This window comes from Pelophylax lessonae (genome assembly GCF_965119305.1).
Source record: "Pelophylax lessonae genome assembly, chromosome: 7".
In the NCBI taxonomy this organism is placed as follows: Eukaryota; Metazoa; Chordata; class Amphibia; order Anura; family Ranidae; genus Pelophylax; species Pelophylax lessonae.
The window spans coordinates 88,862,443-88,885,461 of NC_138774.1; the positions used below are offsets into that span (position 1 = coordinate 88,862,443).

Sequence of the window (23,019 nt, forward strand, 5' to 3'; positions counted from 1 at the left end):
GCGGCGGACAGATCGGACCCCTAACTGACAATTTTTGACACTTTTGGGGGGAACAGTGACATTACTACAGTAATCAGTGCTAAAAATATGCACTGTTACTGTAAACCCAATGGTAAGCAAAGGGTTAAGTGTGAGCCTAGGGGAGTGTTTTCTAACTGTGGGGGGATGGACTTGTGAAATGACCACAGAGACCTGTGATCCTATATAGAAGGATCACAGGTGCTCTGTGATCATTTCAGAGAGAACAACAGCCAGCTGTGTTTACAACAGCTGACCGTCGTTCTTTCTCAGCGGGAGTGATCGCGGGTGCTCGGCAACAATCGCGGTTGCTGGCCCAGTGAATTGGCATCCCCGCTGCCTAGCGGGAGCGCATCACCCGTGGCATGCTTTTGCCCCCAGCACCACGAACTGACGCACCCATACGTCGATTCGCACAGCCGAGCCAGCCTGCCGCAGTATATCTATGGTGGGTGGTCGGCAAATGGTTAAGTAAAAGTCAAACAAATTAACCACTAAAGGGCCGCCCGCTGCAGTTATACTGCGGCAGGCAGCCCCTCCTGCGCGAACCGTCGTAGGACTACGCCGGTCACGCGCCTGCTGCTAGGGGGCGAGCGCGCGCTGCTGGGGGCTCGCTCCTGCCCCCATTAGGCAGTGGGGACTCCGATGCACGGGACTGGTGGCTCCGATTGCCGACGGCCACCCGCGATCATTCCACACTGAGAGAGAAGAACGGTCGGCTGTGTTTTTCTGTGTTTTTCTGAGGACTGAGGAATTTCTGTCCTCAGTCCCTTTCTCTGTCTCAAAGTGAGACATTAGGGGTCTGTTTAAACCCCTGATATTTCACCAAAGCCCCCCAATGGAGCTCCTAAAATAAATAGTAAAAAAAATTATAAAAAATGATTGTAAAAAAATGATTGTAAAAAAATAATAAAATTGTTGAAAAGTAATAATATAAAAAATATAAAAAATAAACTACTGACACCAATTCACTACTCTACTGACACCAACCTCTGCCCTACTGACATCGTCCACTGCTCTACCGACACTGTCCATTGCCCAACATTATATATATATATATATATATATATATATATATATATATATATATATATATATATATACACACACACACACACGCAAGTATGTTTGAACTTTGGGGTGTACACCCTTCTGTAATAGGCTGTGCTTACCTATAGTTATAGGGAAGGCTAAAAAAAACAAAAAACTGTTGTGTTACGCGAAAGACAGAACACCGAACGGTAATCCCAAAAATCCATGATCCTTTACTGTTGATAACAAAGTGACAGCAGAAAGAACAATAGTAGCAAACATGTTTCATTGGCCAAGAAATCCCCCTTCATCGGGGCTTGAGCTTTATATCAGTATATCTTAGGTGGACCCATACTCATACTCAATTGCCTAGTAATGGAGAGTCTGGTAAGTAGCAGGTGTTAGGCAGGAAGGCATTTCATTATTTTTATTATTAATATTATTATTATACAGGATTTATATAGGGCCGACAAGTTACACAGCACTTTACAATATAAGGGTAGACAACACAATTACAATACAATTTAATACAGTAGGAATTAAATTCCTCCTGCAGAAGAGACATATTGTGGAAATTTTATAAAAATTAGTGTGGACATTTTTCAGGATGTGTTTTATTTAGATTGTCATTATGGCTCCTGTTGTCGGTTTGCTTGCAATACGCTCTTTAGAGCGTGTACGTGCGAACCGGCATTAAGGAAAGACTACTGGCAGTAAAAACCTTCCCTTAGATGTGTGGACGCATTCGCTCTACATAGACATCTCCGCCAGTGAACACTGCATGTGTATAGATCTACGTGTATTACAGTGCAGAGCCATTATCGTTTTGATATCTATCTGCCTCTATGAAGGGATACACGCTCATGTCTTTCTACTATGCCTAATCACCATAGTGGAAACTGCATGGCTCTTTCCCTGCAGATAGCCTCACGTCTATGGGAACAGTAGTATAGTCCTATTAGGCATTGTTTCCTGAAGCTTTGCTAAATGGGATTCACAACAGTAATAGTGGTGGGAATACATGCACGAGTTTAATCAGAGCAGTATTCATGGTTCTACACGCTGGTTTCATTGTGTAGTTTTAGGTGGGAAGCTGTGCACTCTATTCTGCTCATTCATGTTCATGTACTCCTCCTTTCTATTGTACATTTGAATGTATACAATTGTGTCATTGGCTGATTCTATGTGAGTACCTTGTGTCATGCGACTGTACATTTGGAACTGATTGGCTGATGTAGTATAGTCATCACTTCCTGTTGATTGTCCCTTTGTCTCATAAATAAACAGAGCTTCCTGTCTTGGACAGGACAATTCTTGTGAGCATCCAAGGTGATAGCAGCCTTTGTCTGTATTGCTGGGTACTGCTGAGAGCGCTCAATTATCTTATACAAAAGAGCTAAGAACTGTGCTTTTTAGCACAATGGGATTGATTGCGCTTGGCATACATTAATATCCACAAGTGCACTTATTAGCGCAATGGAGTTATTTGTGCATCAAGCGTACATTAATTTCCAATACATATGGGATCTGTTTATACATTTTTTCACCCAAGATTCACACAGATTTAACCTATGGTTTTACACTGAGTCATGCAATAACAGCTCAGCGTACATTCTCTGCACGCCTTTGTGGCGGGATGAATTTACGTTGTGCCCATGGTAAGGATTTTATTTCATCCTCGGCCGGCCAGTCAAGATGGCCAAAAATGCCAAACCCTGAAAAGAACAAGGCGAAGATGTCAGCACTGGCGAGGCAGCTCATGAATGGCACAGCACTAAAGAGGAGGTGCACAGTCAAAAATAATTTATTTTGTTCAAGTCAGACCATACAAGAGATTTTGTGATTGGCAGTTTTGGGTTACTTCACTTAGAAATCAGCACTTAAAGTGGTTGTAAAGGCAGAAGGTTTTTTATCCTAATGCATTCTATGCAACAGCCTAATACTTACCTGAGCCCATCTCGATCCAGCGATGTTGCACAAGAGATTCGCTGTTCGGGGCTCTCCCTCCTGATTGGTTGAGACACAGAAGAAGCACCATTGGCTCCTGCTGTTGTCAATCAAAGTCAGTGAGCCAATGAGGAAAGAGAGGGGACAGGGACGGGCTGTGGTTCTGTGTCTGAATGGACACACTGAGCTGTGGCTCAGCTCGAGTGCCCCCATTGCAAGCTGCTTGCTCTGGGGGCACTTGGTAGGAGGGAGGGGCTAGGAGTGCTTAAGCGGGACCCAAGAAGAGGAGGATCGGGGCTGCTCTGTGAAAAACCACTGCACAGAGCAGGTAAGTATAACATGTTTGTTATTTTTATACAAAAAAAAAACGAGACTTTAGTATTACTTTATAGAAGAATTCCAGGCATGAATATTTGATACATAGATACATTGGTCCAGCTTATGAACACAGGAGGTCAGGCATTCTGTCAGGCACCATTCAGAGAATGCTTTGCATTTTCTCAGTGATTGCAAAGTGTTGTCTGTTTGGAGAGGGTGGAGAGTGTGATGACACCACTCTGCCTCTCCACCTCATCCAATCAGAGGAAGTGGAAAACATTCTCTGAATGGTACCCATGGCAAGCTGCAAACATCTTTTGTTCAGAATGCAGCAGGGCAGCAGAGGACCCTGAAACAAGTGGAGATCATTGGAGTAGTGGTGCCTACTCCAGCTTCCAGGGACATTTGCCAGGTATGGTGTATACATACTGTAGTTACACTGGTCCAAGCTGGACAACGTAACAGTGTATAAAATATCCATTACCTGGAATTTTTTAATCAACCTAGGGCTCTAGGGAGGGTATGCTGATTGGCTGGAATGTGTCTTCTGACCGTGAGGTACAGGGTCAAAGTTTGCTCAATGATGATGTATAGGGGGCGGACCGAACATCGCATATGTTCGCCCGCCGCGGCGAACGCGAACAAGCAATGTTCGCCGGCGAATAGTTCGGGACATTTCTAATCCCCACCATGGCCACCAGGGATGGCAATCAGGGCTCTGGGAGCCCACCAGTGCCCTCCCCATCAGTGCTGCCAGCCACTGCCCTCCCCATCAGTAGTGCCCATCATTGCCATCTATCAGTGCCACCCACCAGTGCCCATTATTGCCCAGCAGTGCCGCCTATCAGTGCCCACTAGTGCCCATCAGTGCCGATCAGTGCTGCCTATCAGTGCCATCTATCAGTGCCGCCTATCAGTGCCACCTATCAGTGCCCATCAATGCCGCCTATCAGTGCCCAGCAGTGCCACCTATCAGTGCCCACCGATGCTGCATATCAGTGCTACCTATCAGTACCTATCAGTGCCTATCAGTGCTGCCTATCAGTGCCACATATTAGTGCCACCCCATCCGTGCCACCCCATCAGTGCCACCCCATCAGTGCCTCCTCATCAGTGCCTGTCAATGCGGCCTCATCAGTGCAGGAAAAAACGTATCTATTTACAAAATCGTATAACATAAACAAAAAAATTTTTTTTTTTCAAACTTTTTGATATTTTTTTATTTGTTTAGCAAAAAAGAAAAAACCTTGCAGTGATCAAATACCACCAAAAGAAAGCTCTATTTGTGATAAAAAAATGACATAAATTTGGTTTAGGTACAGTGCTGCATGACCCGCGCAATTGTCATTCAAAATGCAACCGTGCTAAAAGCTGAAAATTGGCCTGGGCAAGAAGGGGGTGAAAGTGCTCTGTCTTGAAGTAGTTAATTTGAGGGTATTTACATCCAAATCAGGTGAACGGTGTAAGAATTACCAAAAGTAATGGGACAGATTAACAATCATAAATCAAACTTTCACTTTTGAATACTTGGTGGCAAATCCTTTGCAGTCAATTACAGCCTGAAGTTCTGAAGCATTTGGCTGAATATGAGCAGATAATTTTGCCCGAAACACTTCAGAATTCATCCTGCTGCTTTTGTCAGCAGTCACATCATCAATAAATACAAGAGAACCAGTTCCATTGGCAGCCATACATGCCCACGCCATGACACTACCACCACCATGCTTCACTGATGAGGTGGTATGCTTTGGATCATGAGCAGTTCCTTTCCTTCTCCATACTCTTCTCTTCCCATCACTCTGGTACAAGTTTATCTTGGTCTCATCTGTCCATAGGATGTTGTTCCAGAATTGTGAAGGCTTTTTTAGATGTTGTTTGGCAAACTCTAATCTGGCCTTCCTGTTTTTGAGGCTCATCAATGGTTTACATCTTGTGGTGAACCCTCTGTATTCACTCTGGTGAAGTCTTCTCTTGATTGTTGACTTTCACACACATACACCTCCCTCCTGGAGAGTGTTCTTGATCTGGCCAACTGTTGTGAAGGGTGTTTTCTTCACCAGGGAAAGAATTCTTCAGTCATCCACCACAGTTGTTTTCTGTGGTCTTCTGGGTCTTTTGGTGTTGCTGAGCTCACCGGTGCATTCTTTCTTTTTAAGGATGTTCCAAAAAGTTGATTTGGCCACACCTAATGTTTTTGCTATCTCTCTGATGGGTTTGTTTTTTCAGCCTAATGATGGCTTGCTTCACTGATAGTGACAGCTCTTTGGATCTCATATTGAGAGTTGACAGCAACAGATTCCAAATGCAAATAGCACACTTGGAATGAACTCTAGACCTTTTATCTGCTCCTTGTAAATGTGATAATGAGGGAATAACACACACCTGGCCATGGAACAGCTGAGCAGCCAATTGTACTTTTGGTCCCTTAAAAAGTGGGAGGCACATATACAAACTGTTGTAATTCCTACACCTTTAACCTGATTTGGATGTAAATACCCTCAAATTAAAGCTGAAAGTCTGCAGCTAAAGCACATATTGTGTGTTTCATTTCAAATCCATTGTGGTGGTATATAGAGCCAAAAAGATTAGAATTGTGTTGATGTCCCAATATTTATGGACCTGATTGTATGTATATAAACCATAAGAGCAACCATAACATGCAACAAACAAAATATGTGCAAAAAATGATATATAGAAATTCAGGGATACTAATGATAATGATAATACTCATCAGAAAAGCAAAATTCCTTTGTGTTTGTTGTTTAAAATTTATTTTAATATTTAATCATCAATATCACATAACAAACAGCCTTTTCATAACAGTTAAACTTTGTCCCATTTCACATAATTATCAGTTCCAGAACCCACAAATAGTGACACTCTCTGATAGGCATCATGCAGATTTATTTCACAGATATCCCCCTAAGTGGACAGTAGCTGGGTTGCCGTGTCACTTTCAGGTCATTTTTGGGGACAAAACTTCACCATGAATGCATATATTACATATCGCCGGTTTTTAGCATTTGAAAGAAACTGCTTATGACCTTAATATGTATGCTGTTATTTTTATTGATTGGAATAAAATAATTTAGAAGATTATATATTTTTTTTTTTTAAAATGCTAGATATAGTTTGGTAAAATAGGAGGATTGAAGTGATTTTATAACATTAAAAAAGATACTACTGATGGGTACAAAAAGTGCCTTACCATGTCTACAGCAGCTTTTAGTGCCCTTGCTCAGCCCCAAAGCTGGGCCATTTTCTGGTTCTTCTACCAACCCCCCCCCCCCACCTTTACCAAAATACTACTTTAAATTATTAAATAAAATCTCTCTCTTTTCATTACATACCTTATTTTAGAACCAGTGACACCAGCACTGGGTCTTTGGATTTCAATATGCAAAATTGCTGGTGGGAGGGGCCAGCGAGGTGCTGTACATAACAAACAGAAAGTTGTGGAAAAGCCTGAATGTAATGGTGGACCTTCATGATCCTCAGGGGTCCCTTGAAGAAGTCACGTGGTGACACGTGTTGGGCGGAGCCGGGTGATGCTTTCTTGTAAATGGAGGTGACGCTGTCTATACTATAAGCATTGAGTTTCTATAAACATGTAAGTGCATTACTTTTTAATAAACAAGATTTTTTAACTTACTACACCATGAGGGTATCCTGTGTTGTATAAGTTTGTCTGCAGAGATCTATATGCGGATTTAAAGAGGCATACACCTATTACTTGGAGAAGTGTATAACAACAGGAAGCAATGAAGGGAACAAGGAGGAGCATTGGCTGAGACAGCAGCGTGGCGCCATTGGCTCCTGCTGCTGTCAATTAAAGTAATTCAGCCAATGAAAATAGAAAGAGGGCGGTTCCGTTTGTTCTGAGATCAAAATTACAGGACTGCTGTAGAAGACTACTGAGGCACTCCCCTAAAGAATAAGGTGGATCTGTTCCTCAGGACCTGGGATGGCCCTTTGGGGGCAGCAGTTCATGCTGTTGAAGAACTTTGCCCCATGCAACCAAGGAATAAAGAACTCGCTTGTGCTCCAATGGCTGGACTGTGATCGTGTGACCCCCAGTTTATCCCTGTGGGCATAGTATGGCCATGGATTTGCTTTCTTCAGCAAAAAGCTGAACCTTGGGGTCCCTGAATTTATATGGATCATGGGATGGCAAACTGATAACTAAAGAACCGAAACAATCCCCGGACCTGGAAGCAGCAAGGCCAAATTTCAACTTAGGCATACTCTGTTGGGCATGTGGCTCATTATTTCTGACCCAAGTTGATAAATCTAAGGGACTGCTGTTGTAGACAATTTGTTATTGCTCCTAATGAGTCATGTGGTTTACTATGTATATCTTCTGATACAAAGTTTTTTTTCATGGTGTTTTCAGATTTCTACAGTTGCTTGCCCTGTTGAATTTTATTTTTAATTGTTATGTTGTCTAACTCATATGTATTTTGTGTTTCCTGGTTGGTCAGTGCTTTTGTTCTACATGGCCCGGGAACATGTCATTATGAAAGTAAGGAGGAATGTGGGATGCGGTTACCTTGTTCTGTAGCTAATGGTCCCTCCTTTAAAGAAAGTGACCCTTGGAGTGGGTGGAGCCTACGGGGATTGAAAATTGTTGTGTATCTTGGACAGAAAGAAGGGCTAAGTATAATTGTGTTGGTTCCCCATGTGGGCTTCGCTATAGGCCTTGAGCACTGACCAGTAAGGGAACAAGGGACTTTAGACTGTAGCAGAAGATCTGGGTTAATTGAACTGAAACCTGAAGTGCCTGATTATGGACCAGTACACAGTTAGGTCAAAGGTGACTGGATGGGTCTAAATCATTACATACTACATGTGTTCTGGTGGAGAAGGTCCTGGATACGAGGTACATTGTGGAAATCTGGTTGCGAGTGGTGAAGGCCAGAGGAAGAAGTCATCCTCATAGCAGTGAAGAGCAGACCCCCCTATGGAACATTCTCTGGGTGATCTGGACCCCCATGTGACATGTCCCCAAGGTGTTCGGCTGGACTGTGAATGGCAACACACCTGAATCCCAGCTTCAGCAATTTTAGAGAATCAACTTTTCCACTGCAAGGGTTAAATGTTCATTACGTCTAGTGCTTAAAGTAAATGCAGGATTACTTACCTTACACCCCGTCTCCAGCTGGTTCTAGCACTCTTGCCTCCTGCCTGAAGCTCCTGTCTAGCCTTGGGTCATCACACACAATACACAAATGTAATCCTATAATGTACAATAGGGAGGCTGTAGTGCAGCTTGAGCCAGCTGGAGTGAGGAATAAGGAAAGTATTTACACCTTATTTTTGCACCCCTAGACATAATAAACATTTACCCTTTGCAGTGAGGCAAGCCCCACTGAATTTTTTTTTTTTTTTTAAACTTCTTGGAGTTGGGTTTAGGTAGTCTCCCTAAACAGTGTCTGCTGAAGCTCAGCACATCAGTTCTGTGTAATAAGACTATATCATAATAGCAAGATATTTAAAAAAAATCAGAGATTGTGGCAATAACTACAAGCCAGCAACACCTAACTATTCACAGTCTTATACAGATTTATAATTTGTTCATACCACATTAATTGCAGTTCACAAAAATAGAGTGTCTGTTTCTCCTAATACAACAATAATGGTAAATGAGTTAGACTTCTGTATACAGTGATTATCAATTATGACATCTCAAGGAATGGATAAGTCCCCTTTCAGATACTCTGAGCTGCAGAAGGACTGTAGCTTCCAGTTGGTCTTCTGGCTTTCTTCAACATCCTTACAATCTAAAGAAAAAAAAAAAAGATAATATAATTAAGGCTGAATTATTTATCTTAGAGTTGCACCAAATGGTTGAGCAAAACACTTAGAAGTGATACAAATAATTTGTTTTAAAAAGATGTTTAGACGTGTTATATTTTGCATAGACTGCAAGTTAATTTTCTTTATTTCTTCTGTTTTTAGATGTATTTTGCAGCCTTTCCCTAGTGCACAAGCCATTGTAGTGGATAGCAACGGCTGGGTTTGTTCACCTGATCTGAAATTTGTAATTTATCACTGAACAAACCAATCCCTTAGCAAACTGTTTGAGGGGCACTTTGGCTCCATTGCCAGTATACTTCTAGAGTACATGTGAATGGGCCAATCAGCATGCATTGAGTATATAAAATGGCATAGTGTATGTCCCTATGGATGCACATCTCATTTTAATTTAATCATCTTCAAATAGACCACTGGTGCCCAAATTTAGTTCCCATGGTACTTATTGTATGGACCTTGGGCCACAGCAACCAGTAATGGGAGCAATCATTTGTAAAGGAGTTGTCTTAAATCGGTGTGATAATGGGGAACTGTGATACAGCAGCTTTGTGTTGTGTTTAAGCCAAACATCTCCTGCATGCTACCTATCTGTTTACTGGGGTACTTGAATGTCAAAGAGAGCCAGCTATGCCTACATTGGTCCAGGGTAGAGCTTTGTTTTTGGCTTGAAAACTGAATAGATTTTGGCTTTCCCACCTACTGTAGGCAAATGGCTATCCAAAGTTAACCAAAACCTGAAACTAGAACGTTTACCATATTTACATAGAGAGATACTACACACATTTGAGAAAATATGGTCATAATGACTCAATACACCTGGCTTGATCCCCATACGCATATTTTTTTGAGGATGATATGGAGAGGTACTAATATTCTATTTATATATATATTCATTATACATGTCATTGGTTGACTAGACAATGGATGAGAGCTCTGGCTCTCTAAACCCCTGCAATGAGTGTCTGATACATATAGTATGTACTGGGAGTGGGAATTGTGGCATACCCAAGAGACACTTGCTTTAAAGGTCATAATCTGTTAGATGTTTGGACAGCACATGGGCTTAGTAGTTAGCACTCCTGCCTTGCAACATTACCAGTGGTTCACATCCTAACTTTGACACTACCTACATGGAGTTTGCATGTTCTCCCCGTGCTTCTGTGGGATTCCTGACATACTGATCGATTAATTGGCTCCTGCCTAAATTGGCCTGTAAGGTAGGGGCTAAAATTGTAAGCTCCTTAAGAGCAAAAACAATATATATGTAAAGCACTGTGTAAGTTGATAGCGCTATATAAATACCTGTAATAAATAATTTTGCCTGTTTAAAGCGAAGTTCCACCCTGGGACATTTTTTTTTTTTATAAAAATACCCCCGGGACAGTCAGGGCTAGTGCATTCCACAATGGCTAGCCTCTGATCTGTCCCGGGTCGCACTTACCTGCAAGAAGAAATACTTACCTTGAAAATGTATTGTCCAGCGCTGCCATCTCAGGTGTGGGCAGCTGAAGCCAGCGCGATCCTCTTCTGTGTCTTCTTCCGTCTTCTTCGGTCCCACGATGCACTGCACCGGCCCCGCCGTCACTTCCGGTGCCGCGGCAACATCCCTGCACAGCTTCTGGGCATGCCCAGAAGCTGTTTAGCAAGGTATGATGGAGCCTGCACCGGAACTGATGTTGGGGCCGGTGTAGGCACATTGATTCCTGGGAGGGATGACGTTCAGCTCCCAGGAATCATTGCAAAGCCAGGAAGTGACGAATCGCCGTGGCCGCCGAGGGGAGGAAGAGGAAGTAAGGTAAGTATATTTTCCTCTAAACCAGGTAAGTAAAAACAAAAACAAATTGCGATTATCCATTTGTTTTTTAGGTGACCCGGAGCGAGAAGATGGAGGTAAGTTTAATTTTAGGGTGGAACTCCGCTTTAACACCAGCGATAATGATGTCCAGTTTGGGATGAATAAGACAAAACCTCCTAAAAGATTGGACTGTGAGGTTTTAGTGTGTGTGTGTGTCTGTAAGTTTTTGTAGTCCATAGCACCTTTCCACCAGTACACTTCGATGTCAGCAATTGTATGCATACACTCATTGTACCTTAAGGCCCCTTTCACACGGTCCGAATTCTGTTGTGGACCATGCTCTGCTCAGCGGGGATCGATCCGCCGTGAAAGAGCCCTAAAGTAGAACTATAGACAAAACTTTTATTTTTTCATCTTGGATAGAGGAAGGGAGGCTTACAAGCCCCCTCAGATTTTTTTTTTCGCCATCTGTGTCCCATTGCGGAGATTTCCCTTCACTTCCTGTCCCATAGCCAAACAGGAAGTGAGAGGAAATCCCTGCAAATTAAAGGAATTCCTTGGGGACCCCCAGGTCACCAGAACTAGTGTCCCCATTGGAAGATTTCCCCTCTATTATTTTTCTAGGGACAACCACAAATTTGGGACTTTCTTTTACTTTCACATTCAATGATAATGGTAAACAGGGCAAATAGATAGGATGAGTCTCCTTAGTGGAGTCACATAAAGCAATAAAAACTAACAAGTGTTGTGATCCCTCTCCACTCTATCCAAAACTAAAAAAAAAAAAGTTTTGCCTTTAGTTTTACTTTAACTTATCAAATAAGTCATTCGTTTTTTAAAGAATTAAAAAAAAAAAACCAAATAAACATGATCTTACCGTAACCAGAAGCACGAAAAGAAGACTTGTAGCGAAGGCAGTTAAAACAACTATGAGAATGATCCACTCCATGGATAGAGATTGGCATGGTGCTGTGTGGTAAAAAAAATGTATTTTATTTCTATTGCTCACTAATGTGCGTATTAATATTGAGCTTTTAATTCTTGAGAATAACACTAGACCTTATAAAAATATGTTTTAGTTATATATCATATTTAATAATAATACTTGCTTATTTTAAACTTGAATGTGTCCAGAAAATGTTATTAACCACTTAAGCTCCAGAAGACTTATGCCCCTTCAGGACCCGGCCATTTTTTTGCAATATGGCACTGTTACTTTAACTGACAATTGCGCGGTCGTGCGACACTGTACCCAAATAAGATTTACGTCCTTTTTTTCCCACGAATAGAGCTTTCTTTTTGTGGTATTTTATCACTTCTGCCTTTTTTTTATTTTCTGCCATAAACAAAACAAGACCAACAATTTTGAAAAAGAAAAAAAGAAAACAATTTTTTACTTTTTGCTATAAAACATATATAATAAAAAATGTAAAAAATCGATTTTCTTCAATAATTTAGACCAATATGTATTCTGCTACATGTTTTTTGTAAAAAAAAATCCCAATAAGCGTATATTGACTGATTTGCGCAAACATTATAGCATCTACAAATTAAGGGATATATTTATGGAATTTATATTTATTTATTTATTTTTACTAGTAATGGCGGCGAGAGACTTATAGCGGGACTGTGATATTACAGCAGACAAATTAAACACCAACTGACACTTTTGACATTTTTTGTTAGCCAGTGATACTAATACAATGATCAGTGCTGAAAATATGCACTGTCACTGTACTAATGACACTCGGAGGGAAAGGGTTAACATCAGGGGTGATCAAAGGGTTAACCGTGTGCCTAGCTAGTGTTTTTAGTGTAGAGGGGGAGGTGCTTTTACTAGTGGAAGGCATGAATCAGTAATCCTGCTTTACAGGAACACAGGATCCATGCCTTCTGTACTAACAGAACGGCAATCTGCCTTGTTTATATAGGATGACTGCCATTCTGCCTGTGTACTGAACGATCAGCGGGTGCCGGCAGACATTGAATCCACAGGACCGGCTGATCGGCTTCTGTTGTGTAGAATCACAGCGGGAGCAAGCCACCAGCAGCGCACACTTGCTCCCTCTACCTCTATATATACGTAATGCAGCACAGTGCAGCCGCCCTGTAGCAGTATAACTGCTATAGGGCGGTCCTCAAGTGGTTAATATATTATTATTATTTTAATGTTGAACAGCTAAACACAGGGTTAATATACATACAGTATATAGGAACTGTTTTACATAGCAAAGGATTTGCTATTCAGTTCAGCCAGTCTTGTGATCCAGACACAGCTGCTAGACCCGTATGCATATTCTATACTGTGAGACCACTTGGCAATCAATACTGCAGTTAAGCACTAGACCCTGGTCCAGCCCAGGACCCACCTGCAACTTGTGACTGGAATTGACAAAGTATTTGTGGTTCTGTCATTAGCTTACTTGGCATCTAGAAGCTCCATCTGATGTTTCTAGATAGCATGTAAGCTAATGATACGCTGACTAAGCCCTGGAGATTACCTTCATTGAGGCATACTACCTATGCTCAGAGATACCTCTCTTCTGGGGAATCCATATACCAACCTGTTATCTGTGGCTATTTAAATCTAGCTTTCAATGCTTGACCTTCCTCCATGACCCAATGACCTCAACCAAAGGCTGGCGGTCCTGTCCAGTGCCTCATTTGGGGGATTTCAGTAGCTCAGCACCAGGGATGGTTACCCACGGTCTGAGGGTTCGGCCAATCAGTGGTAGAAGCACCGACATATTATTTCTTGGTTTTAAATGTTCAGCAGCACCTGTATTATATACATTACCCTCTGTGATGGAATGAAAGTAATTCATACCATCCTGTGACACCTCTGAAGAAGAGTCTTCGAAACGCATTAGTGTTATGTACTTTATTTCTATGTATTGATAGCAATATTTTATACTCCTTTTGCCGCTACACAAATACCTTGAGAGATATGTTGTTTTTATTCTTGATGTATCAATAAATGTTACCTTTTAAATATTTTTTGACTATTTTATGACAGTGAGTTTATATTCCCAATCCTAGAGGGTTATTTGTTTCTAATTAAATACCAGGAGTGTGCTACATATACAGTGGTGATCGAAAGTTTGGGCACCCCAGGTAAAAATTTGTATTAATGTGCATAAAGAAGCCAAGAAAAGATGGAAAAATCTCCAAAAGGCATCAAATTACAGATTAGACATTCTTATAATATGTCAACAAAAGTTAGATTTTATTTCCATCATTTACACTTTCAAAATAACAGAAAACCAAAAAAATGGCATCTGCAAAAGTTTGGGCACCCTGCAGAGTTAATATCTTGTACTGCCCCTTTGGCAAGTATCACAGCTTGTAAACGCTTTTTGTAGCCAGCCAAGAGTCTTTCAATTCTTGTTTGAGGTATCTTTGCCCATTCTTCCTTACAAAAGTCTTCCAGTTCTTTGAGATTTCTGGGCTGTCTGTCACGCACTGCTCTTTTAGGGTCTATCCATAGATTTTCAATTATGTTGAGGTCAGGAGATTGTGAAGGCCATGGCAAAACCTTCAGTTTATGCCTCTTGATGTAATCCCCCGTGGATTTCGAGGTGTGTTTAGGATCATTATCCATTTGTAGAAGCCATCCTCTCTTTAACTTCAGCTTTTTCACAGATGGCATCAAGGTACCATCCAAAATTTGCTGAAATTTTATTGAATCCATTTTTCCTTCTACTCGTGAGATGTTCCCTGTGCAACTGGCTGCAATACAACCCCAAAGCATGATTGATCCACCCCCCTGCTTAACCACTTTACCACCAGCCCTATTTCGGACACTTTTTGTTTACAAGTTAAAACCAGTATTTTTTCCTAGAAAACTACTTAGAACCCCCAAACATTATATATATTTTTTTAGCAAAGACTCTGGAGAATAAAATGTCGGTCAATGCAAAATTTTTTGTCATGCGGTATTTGCGCAGCGGTCTTTAAAGCGCCATTTTTTTGGAAAAAATTTGAAAAATCACATTTCACTTATGATTTAAAAAAATCATAAGTAGTAAAGTTAGCCCATTTTTTTTGTATATTGTGAAAGATGATGTCACACCGAGTAAATAGATACCCAACATGTTACGGTTTAAAATTGCTCCCCCCCGTGGGATGGCGACAAACTACGGTCAATAGAGATCTCAATCTGCGACGCTTTAAATTTATTTAACGGTTACCAGTTTAGAGTGTAGCTCTTTTTTTTTTAATTATTGCCCACGCTCTGACGATCGCGGCGATACCTCACATGTGTGGTTTGAACAGCGATTTAATTTGCGGCTCGACTTGCGTATACGTTTTTTTTTGTGCGCGAGCTAACGGTGACGGGGCGGCTAAATTTTTTTTATTTTTTTTTTCCTACTTATTTTTTCTTTTTTTTTAACTTTATTACAGGTTTTTAAAAAAAAAAATAAAATCTGATCACTTTTATTGCTGTCACAAGCAATGTAAACATCCCTTGTGACACCAATATGTAGTGACAGGTACACTTTATGGAGGGATTGAAGGTCTAAAAGACCCTAGACCCCTCCACTACACTTCCCTTTTTTGCATACAGCCGTTTTTCAAATCTGCCACCGTTTGCAGCACAGTAACCCGGAAGTGACGTCATGGACGCCGCCTCCGGGTTACGTCATCGGAGACACGATCGATGCCGTTTCCGGCATTCATCGGGACTCCATCCAGCCGGCGGACGTGCCGGCTGGGTGCTCAGGGCTCCCGGTGGGACGGGAGCCCCGAGCAAAGCCACGGAAGGCGGCGGGAGGGGGGGGGGGCGTCCCCTCCCGCCCCCCGGGTAACGATCGAGCCGCATCGGTCGTTACCGACGGAAAGCCGACCTTCGGCTTCAAACCACGTACCGGGATGATGCCTCTAGCTAGAGGCATCATCCCGGTATAACCCCGACGTAGGTCTACGTGGCTAGACGTTAAGTGGTTAACAGTTGGACAGAGGTTCTTTTCATTAAATTCTGTGCCCCTTCTCCAAATGTACCTTTGCTCATTCCGGCCAAAAGGTTCAATTTTAACCTCATCGGTCCACAGAACTTGTTTCCAAAATGCATCAGGCTTGTCTATATGTTCATTTGCAAAGTTCAAACGCTGATTTTTGTGGTGAGGACGTAGAAGAGGTTTTCTTCTGATGACTCTTCTATGAAGACCATGTTTGTACAAGTATCTCTTTAGAGTGGAATAGTGTACCACAACTCCAGTGTCTGCTAGATCTTTCTGGAGGGATCGTGCAGTCAAACGTGGGTTTTGAATTGTTTTTCTCACAATCCTGCCAGCTGTTCTGTCTGATATTTTACTTGGTCTTCCAGATCTTGCTTTAACTTCCACTGTTCCTGATGACTGCCATTTCTTAATTACAATCCGAACAGAGGATATTGACATGTGAAAATACTTTGCTATCTTCTTATAGCCTTCTCCAGCTTTGTGAGCGTCAACTATTTTCAGTTTCAGTTTTCTAGACAACTGCTTAGAAGATCCCATGATGCTGATTGTTGGGGCAAGGTCAGATGAGTCTGGGCATTTAAAACCTTGGAGATTGACATCACTTGGTCTTCCTAGACGATGATTGAGAACAATCCATGACACTGGCAGGTCTCAGCCTTGCAAAGGGGGCAGTGCATTCTATAAATTCTGCAGGATGCCCAAACTTTTGCAGACACCATTTTTTTTTTGTTTTCTGTAATTTTGAAAGTGTCAATGATGGAAATAAAATCTAACTTTTGTTGACATATTATAAGAATGTCTAATCTGTAATTTGATGCTTTTTGGAGATTTTTCTATCTTTCCTTGGCTTCTTTATGCACATTAATACAAATTTTTACCTGGGGTGCCCAAATTTTCGATCACCACTGTAGTGTTGAGAGTTCAGGAGTGCATTTTGTACAGGGTACAGGGTTTAGGAGGGTGTTACCTACAGAATGCAAGGTTCATGTGGGTGCTACTTACAGATTGCATGATTTAGGAGGGTGCTACGTATAGAGTGCAGGGTTAAGGATGGTGCTTCATATATAGTGCATGGTTCAGGAGAGTGCTACATATATAGTGCAGGGTTCAGGAGGGTGCTACATGCAGAGTACAGGGTTCAGGAGCATGCTACATAAGAGTGCAGGGTTCAGGAGAGTGCTACGTATAGAGTGCAGGGTTCAGGAGGGTGCTACGTATAGAGTGCAGGGTTCAGGAGGGTGCTACATACAGAGTGCAGGGTTCAGCAGTGTGCTACATACAAAAGGCAGGGTTCAGGAGTGTGCTACATAAGAGTGCAGGGTTCAGGAGAGTGCTACGTATAGAGTGCAGGGTTCAGGAGGGTGCTACGTATAGAGTGCAGGGTTCAGGAGGGGGCTACGTACAGAGTGCAGGGTTCAGGAGGGTGCCACGTAAAGAGCGCAGGGTTCAGGAAGGTGTTACGTACAGAGTGTTCAGGAGGATGCTACATATAGAATTCAGGGTACAGGAGGGTGCTACATACAGAGTGCAGGGTTCAGGAGGGTGCTACTTATAAAGTGCAGGTTTCATGAGAGTGCTAAGTCCAGAGTGCAGGGTTCAGGAGGATGCTACGTATAGAGTGCAGATTTCAGGAGGGTGCTATGTATAGAGTGCAAAATTATGGAGGGTGCTACACACAGAATGCAGGGTTCAGGAGGGTGCTATGTACAAAGTGCAGGGTTCAGCAGTGTGCTACATACAAAATGCAGGGTTTACGAGGGTGCTACATACAGACTGCAGGCTTCTGGAGGGTGCTACGTACAGAGTGCAGGGTCAGGAGGGTGCTATGTACAGCATACAGGGTTCAGGAGGGTGCTACGTTCAGAGTGAAGATTTCAAGAGCATGCTACATAAGAGTGCAGGGTTCAGGAGGGTGCTAAGTACAGAGTGCAGGGTTCAGGAGGTTGCTACGTACAGAGTGCAGGGTTCAGGAGGGTGCTATGTACAAAGTGCAGGGTTCAGCAGTGTGCTACATACAAAATGCAGGGTTTACGAGGGTGCTACATACAGACTGCAGGCTTCTGGAGGGTGCTACGTATAGAGTGCAGGGTTCAGGAGGGTGCTACATACAACGTGCAGGGTTCAGGAAGGTGCTACGTACAGAATGCAGTGTTCAGGAGGGTGCTACATACAGAATGCAGGGTACAGGAGGGTGCTACATACAGAGTGCAGGGTTCAGGAGGGTGCTACGTATAGAGTGCAGGGCTCATGAGAGGGCTACATACAGAGTGCAGGGTTCAGGAGGATGCTACGTATAGAGTGCAGATTTCAGGAGGGTGCTATGTATAGAGTGCAAAGTTATGGAGGGTGCTACACACAGAGTGCAGAGTTCAGGATGGTGCTACGTAAAGAATTAGTGATGCCATTGGTGCCCCCTGTGCATAACATCAGCTGTACCCAGGGAGAGTTTGGTGTAATGGACAGGACATGAGCCCTCTCACTTCTAAATACAGAAGCTGGGCTTCTGTGTTTAGAAGTGACAGTAGTGATTGGAAAGCACAGGGCCAGTGCCCTAGAGTTCCACCACGTTCCAGCAGAAAAAAATTCCCTGAACATATCCATTATAAAAGGGTTATGCTGCCACCTTCATAAGCCCTCCCCCTTAGGTGAGGCTTCAGTTTTTTGCTAGTGTCTGAAGGTAGTGGTCATGTCTGTTCTTTCTGCACAAAAATAGCCAGCTTCTATTTGGTTCCATTTTGGATTAGGAGACAGGCTTTAACCAAATCTACTTTATATCCTACAGCTTGTCAATGCTTAGAGGAATGGTAACCCAACCACACACTGGACAATGCAGCTAAGGCCTGTAAGGTTGCCAGTTGGCACTAAACCCTGTGCAATGATATATTGCCTTTTGAAACATTAGGATGCATAGGGCAGTGATTCCCAGCTGTGGAGTCGAGTCCCTGAAGGTCCTTGTGTCAAAGCTTGATGTGATGGATGAAGATTGGACCCATAGGCGACCCTGCAGCTTGACTGGTAGGTGTCCTGGGGTAGTCCCAGTTGGTACCCTCTACTAGTGACTCCCTCAGACAGGAAAGTGGGCCTCAGGATTTATTTATTGAATAATGTACTTATGCCATACATTTTTTAATTATTTATTTCATTACTCTTTTTTTGTTTGTTACTTCCTGGGCTTTCCTGAGCGCTACATAGTTGTAGCAGAGCTAAGGGGTGGTTTGGGAGGCTCTTAGTACCAAATGCATTAGGTGGAGAGTTCTCTTCAAATCCTGCTTTCAGTTCTGTTTTCTCAGTTTGTTCCTTATGGTTCTGACTCCCTGCACATATTGGGAACCTGCAGACGCCGGGGGATGAGGTTCTTCACACTTTATATGTGGTCCATGCCATCATGTGTTTCCTGATGTCTACTGCTGCTATTTATCAGCCGGATTTCCTCTTTGTTCTTGTTGAAGGCCCAAAGAGGGGTCACTCAGTGTGTACGTTTTCCATTTCTCAATGGATGTCAGTTTTTTCTTGAGCTTATGGTTTAAAAGTTCCACTGGTTCCAGTGATGGTTCATTCCTACCAGGTGCTTACTGGACTATTCGATTAGTGGACTATTTAATATCAGGTGTTGGCAGCTCCATTTTATTAGCTGCTATATGGTCTTCGCTTTATACTTTTACTAAGTTTTACTAAGTGGATGTTAGAGCCACTGTAAATGCTTCTACTCGAACCCTTACTAAGGAAGAGGAATCTTGAAACGTTGTAAAAGCGAACATCTTATGGTGCCTGTGCCCAAGCTCATTACAGTACACATACTACAATCTGTCTGTACAATCTACTTTGTACTTAAAGCTGCACTTCAGTCGCTCTTCTATTTTTATTTTTTTAGCTCCGCTTACCTGACTGGGTTGTGCTGGATTCAAATACTCACTTACCCAGTGTCTCCAGCGTTGTCATGCTGTGATCTGCTGATCAGGTGCAGCAGTACCACCATGTTTGTCCTCCTCAGTCATCAGAAGCCAGCTGTCTTTTCGGGGTTCAAGTAGCTGGCTCCTGAGAATGATCACGGCTCCACCCACCAGGATATGTAATGTGGAATCCCAAGAAGCTGAGGCAGTAGAGACTCGCCTATGCAAGAATGGTGGTGAGTAGCTAGGCCACAAGCTTAAAAAACAAATAAACAGACAAAAAATTACCAATTGATATTGTGGAGGGTAGTGGCAGTGCACAGAGATTTAGATGATCGGGGGGGGGGGGGGGGGTGAAGATTCGCTTGAAGATTTAGGAAAATAATGCAATATGAGACCCATCTAGACTATGCTTTCAATTTGTATCCAATTAGTCAGGCTCCCTTGCACCAGGTAGTTGTTTGTGGGTCTAAAGTAGATTGTACAGTCATTGTAATATATGGTATGTGGTAACATTTAGACAGGTATTTTACATATAAATGTTTATGATGACTGTGATTCTTATATTAAACTATAAACTGAAGATACACCCCCAGCCCAATCCAGGAAAAAAAAACTCAGTGTGAAGCAGATATGTTGGCATCTCAATTTAACTGCTTAGAAAAGAGCCCATTCAAAATGGATTAGACAAATAAAGCAGATGTACCAGAGATCCATTTGGATGCCATTTTCCATTTTCAGCAAAAATATTTATCTATTAACGCTTTAACCACTTGCCGCCCAGCAACAGTAAATATACTGCTGGCAGGCGGCATCCCCAGGCACCACTTCCTGGTTTGGTGACGCGCAGGCGTCCAGCCTGTTGATCTCTGCTGTGATTGGACACAGCACAAGGTTGTCAGCAGGTTACAGCCAATGCTTTTGGGGTTCAGGTGGCAATAGCCAACTTAACAATGCCCCTTGACGTATTTGGGCTGTTTTTCACTAAAGACCTCTGAAATTTGATTGTGGAACAAAGTAATGTTTATGTCCAACAGTAATGCTGCCAACAGAAATGCATACCTTGCCAGGCCATTTGAGTGGAAACCTATCACCGTTTCCAAATTTTAAACTTTTTTGGGTCTAACCCTTAACAATAGCATTACTGTACAGAAAAAAAAATTAATTGCGGTCATATTGGTCCACAGACCCAATTTACTATATGCCTTTGTTCTCTGCTGCAATGGCCAGGAAAAGATATGAGACAATAATACAATTTATGCATTTCAGTGGCAATAACCTCTGTTGTCCCCGGAGTGACCCTGACTATGATCATCTCCACAAAATTCAGGCCCTCATAAATTACCTGTCCCAGAATCTTGCAGATGTGTATACAACCTCCAACAAAACATCTGCATAGACCCTTGTACATTTTCCTGGCGGACTTGCAATCAAGCAATATCTCCCCAGCAAGGGTGCCAGATACTGGGTCTAAATGTATAAGCTCTGTTAGAGGGCCACAGGCTACACATACCAATTTAAAATTTATGAGGAAAAAGACAGTCAAGTGGAGCACCTCCGATGCCCCGACTACATGAGGAGCAGTGGTAAGCTACTGTGGGACTTGTTGTCATCCTTGTCCAATCCTGGGTACCATGTCTACGTGGCCAGCTTTTATGCAAACATGCCTCTTTTTAGAAATTTGTTCCAAAAAAAAAAAATTGGCTGCTGCGCACCATTGACCTATTTGCTTCCCACAACGACTTGTTAACACCCCACACCCCACTTACAAAGGGGGAGAAAGCCTGCTTACGGAATGAATAACTACTAGCAGTTAGATGAAAGGACAGACATGATGTATTCATCCTGTCTTCCATTCACCCAGACATGAAGCCTCTTTACAATATGTTATTTACAAATCTACTGGAAGAATTGGATCTTTCCTAAAATCTCAGGAATTGATAATCTCAGCCCTTTTGTATCCAGAAGGCGCTGTGGCATAAAGCCCAAATCCAGATGCTGTTAAATGGCTAAATGAGAGGCATTTTCCAGATGTCCTCCAAGCTACCCCAACACAAAAGTCACCCCAAAAAAACATGTTGTGTCTGTAGTAAACACGGAATAAGGCGTAACACCTGTTTTTTTTTTTTTTTGTCCCTGGTGTCCTAAACAACCTAAACCTCTGCCTCAAGGACTGCTTCCATTGCTACCACATGGTAGTGGACTATTAGTCTGGGATGCAGCATGGCACAGTATAAGGGTCCACAAAATTTAGCACAAAAAGGGTCTCTAATCCTGTTAGATAGTCAGGAAACTGTCTATCACATTTTGATAGACTCTAAAATCAAGGGATGGAAAGGTTATTGCTCTGAAAAGCTGTTACAAAAAAAAGGTGTTGTTGTATTAAGTTAATGTTATATTGTTTGCTTTTCAGGAACGCTCATCAGCTACATCCCTGGTCTGTGTATTCTGACAGCAGCAGGGTGCTACTGTCAGAATAAATACATCAATGCCTGCAGCGCTTCAGGGAAAGATTTCTCCATCTGCAGTAATGAAAAAAAAAGAACATGTATGTCCGGCTTTAGGAGCATGGGGTCATCAGGGGGCAGTAGCTCCTATGCTAGGCATATACTTTTTTCACCTTTTTCTGGCAGAGTTTTCTTCATCTGTACATTGATCAATGTGAACGGAGGAATCTGTTGGGTTCCTTTTTTTTTCCATTCAAACCAAAGGCTGAACAAAAAACAGAACATTACATGTATGCCCTACATGAGAAGAGTGGGTGGATGTGTGGCAGAAGCTTCTAATGTTGGACATAAACTTTTTCTGGCAGAGATTTCTTCATCCACATCGTTCAATGTGAATGGATGAGTCTTTTAGGTACATTTTTTTGTTTTGTTTAGCCCACAGGCAGAACGAAAAAAAGAACATTACATCCATGCCAAACATTAGGCGTGTGGCAGGACAGTTTAAAGGTTGCCACAGGTTTTGAAAAATGAAGAAAGAAAAGAGAAATGTATTTTTTATTATTATAATATATTATTATAATACAGGATTTATATAGCGCCAACAGTTTGCGCAGCGCTATGTGAGGGAAGACAATACAGTTACAATACAGTTCAAAACAGGAGGAAGTAGAGGGCCCTGCTCATTAGAGCTTACAATCTAGAAGGGAGGGTCAAGTGAAACAAAAGGCAATAACTGTGGGGGATGGGTTGATGGAGAAAATGGAGGTACATTTGTTAGGTGTTGGTAGGATAGGCTT

General features: G+C 42.3%; 1 protein-coding gene across 1 annotated transcript in view; it reads right to left on the minus strand.

Annotated features, from left to right (window-relative positions):
• Window positions 1-9,023: 9,023 nt before the first annotated feature.
• The window catches only part of LOC309560500 (uncharacterized protein), a gene marked incomplete at both ends in the record, with an annotated part of 47,185 nt that continues 33,189 nt past the window's right edge, over window positions 9,024-23,019 (minus strand). The window contains 2 exons of the mRNA XM_082264132.1: window positions 9,024-9,095; window positions 11,802-11,893. Coding sequence (XP_082120258.1) covers window positions 9,024-9,095; window positions 11,802-11,893 — 164 coding nt within the window. The remainder of the gene's footprint in view (window positions 9,096-11,801; window positions 11,894-23,019) is intronic.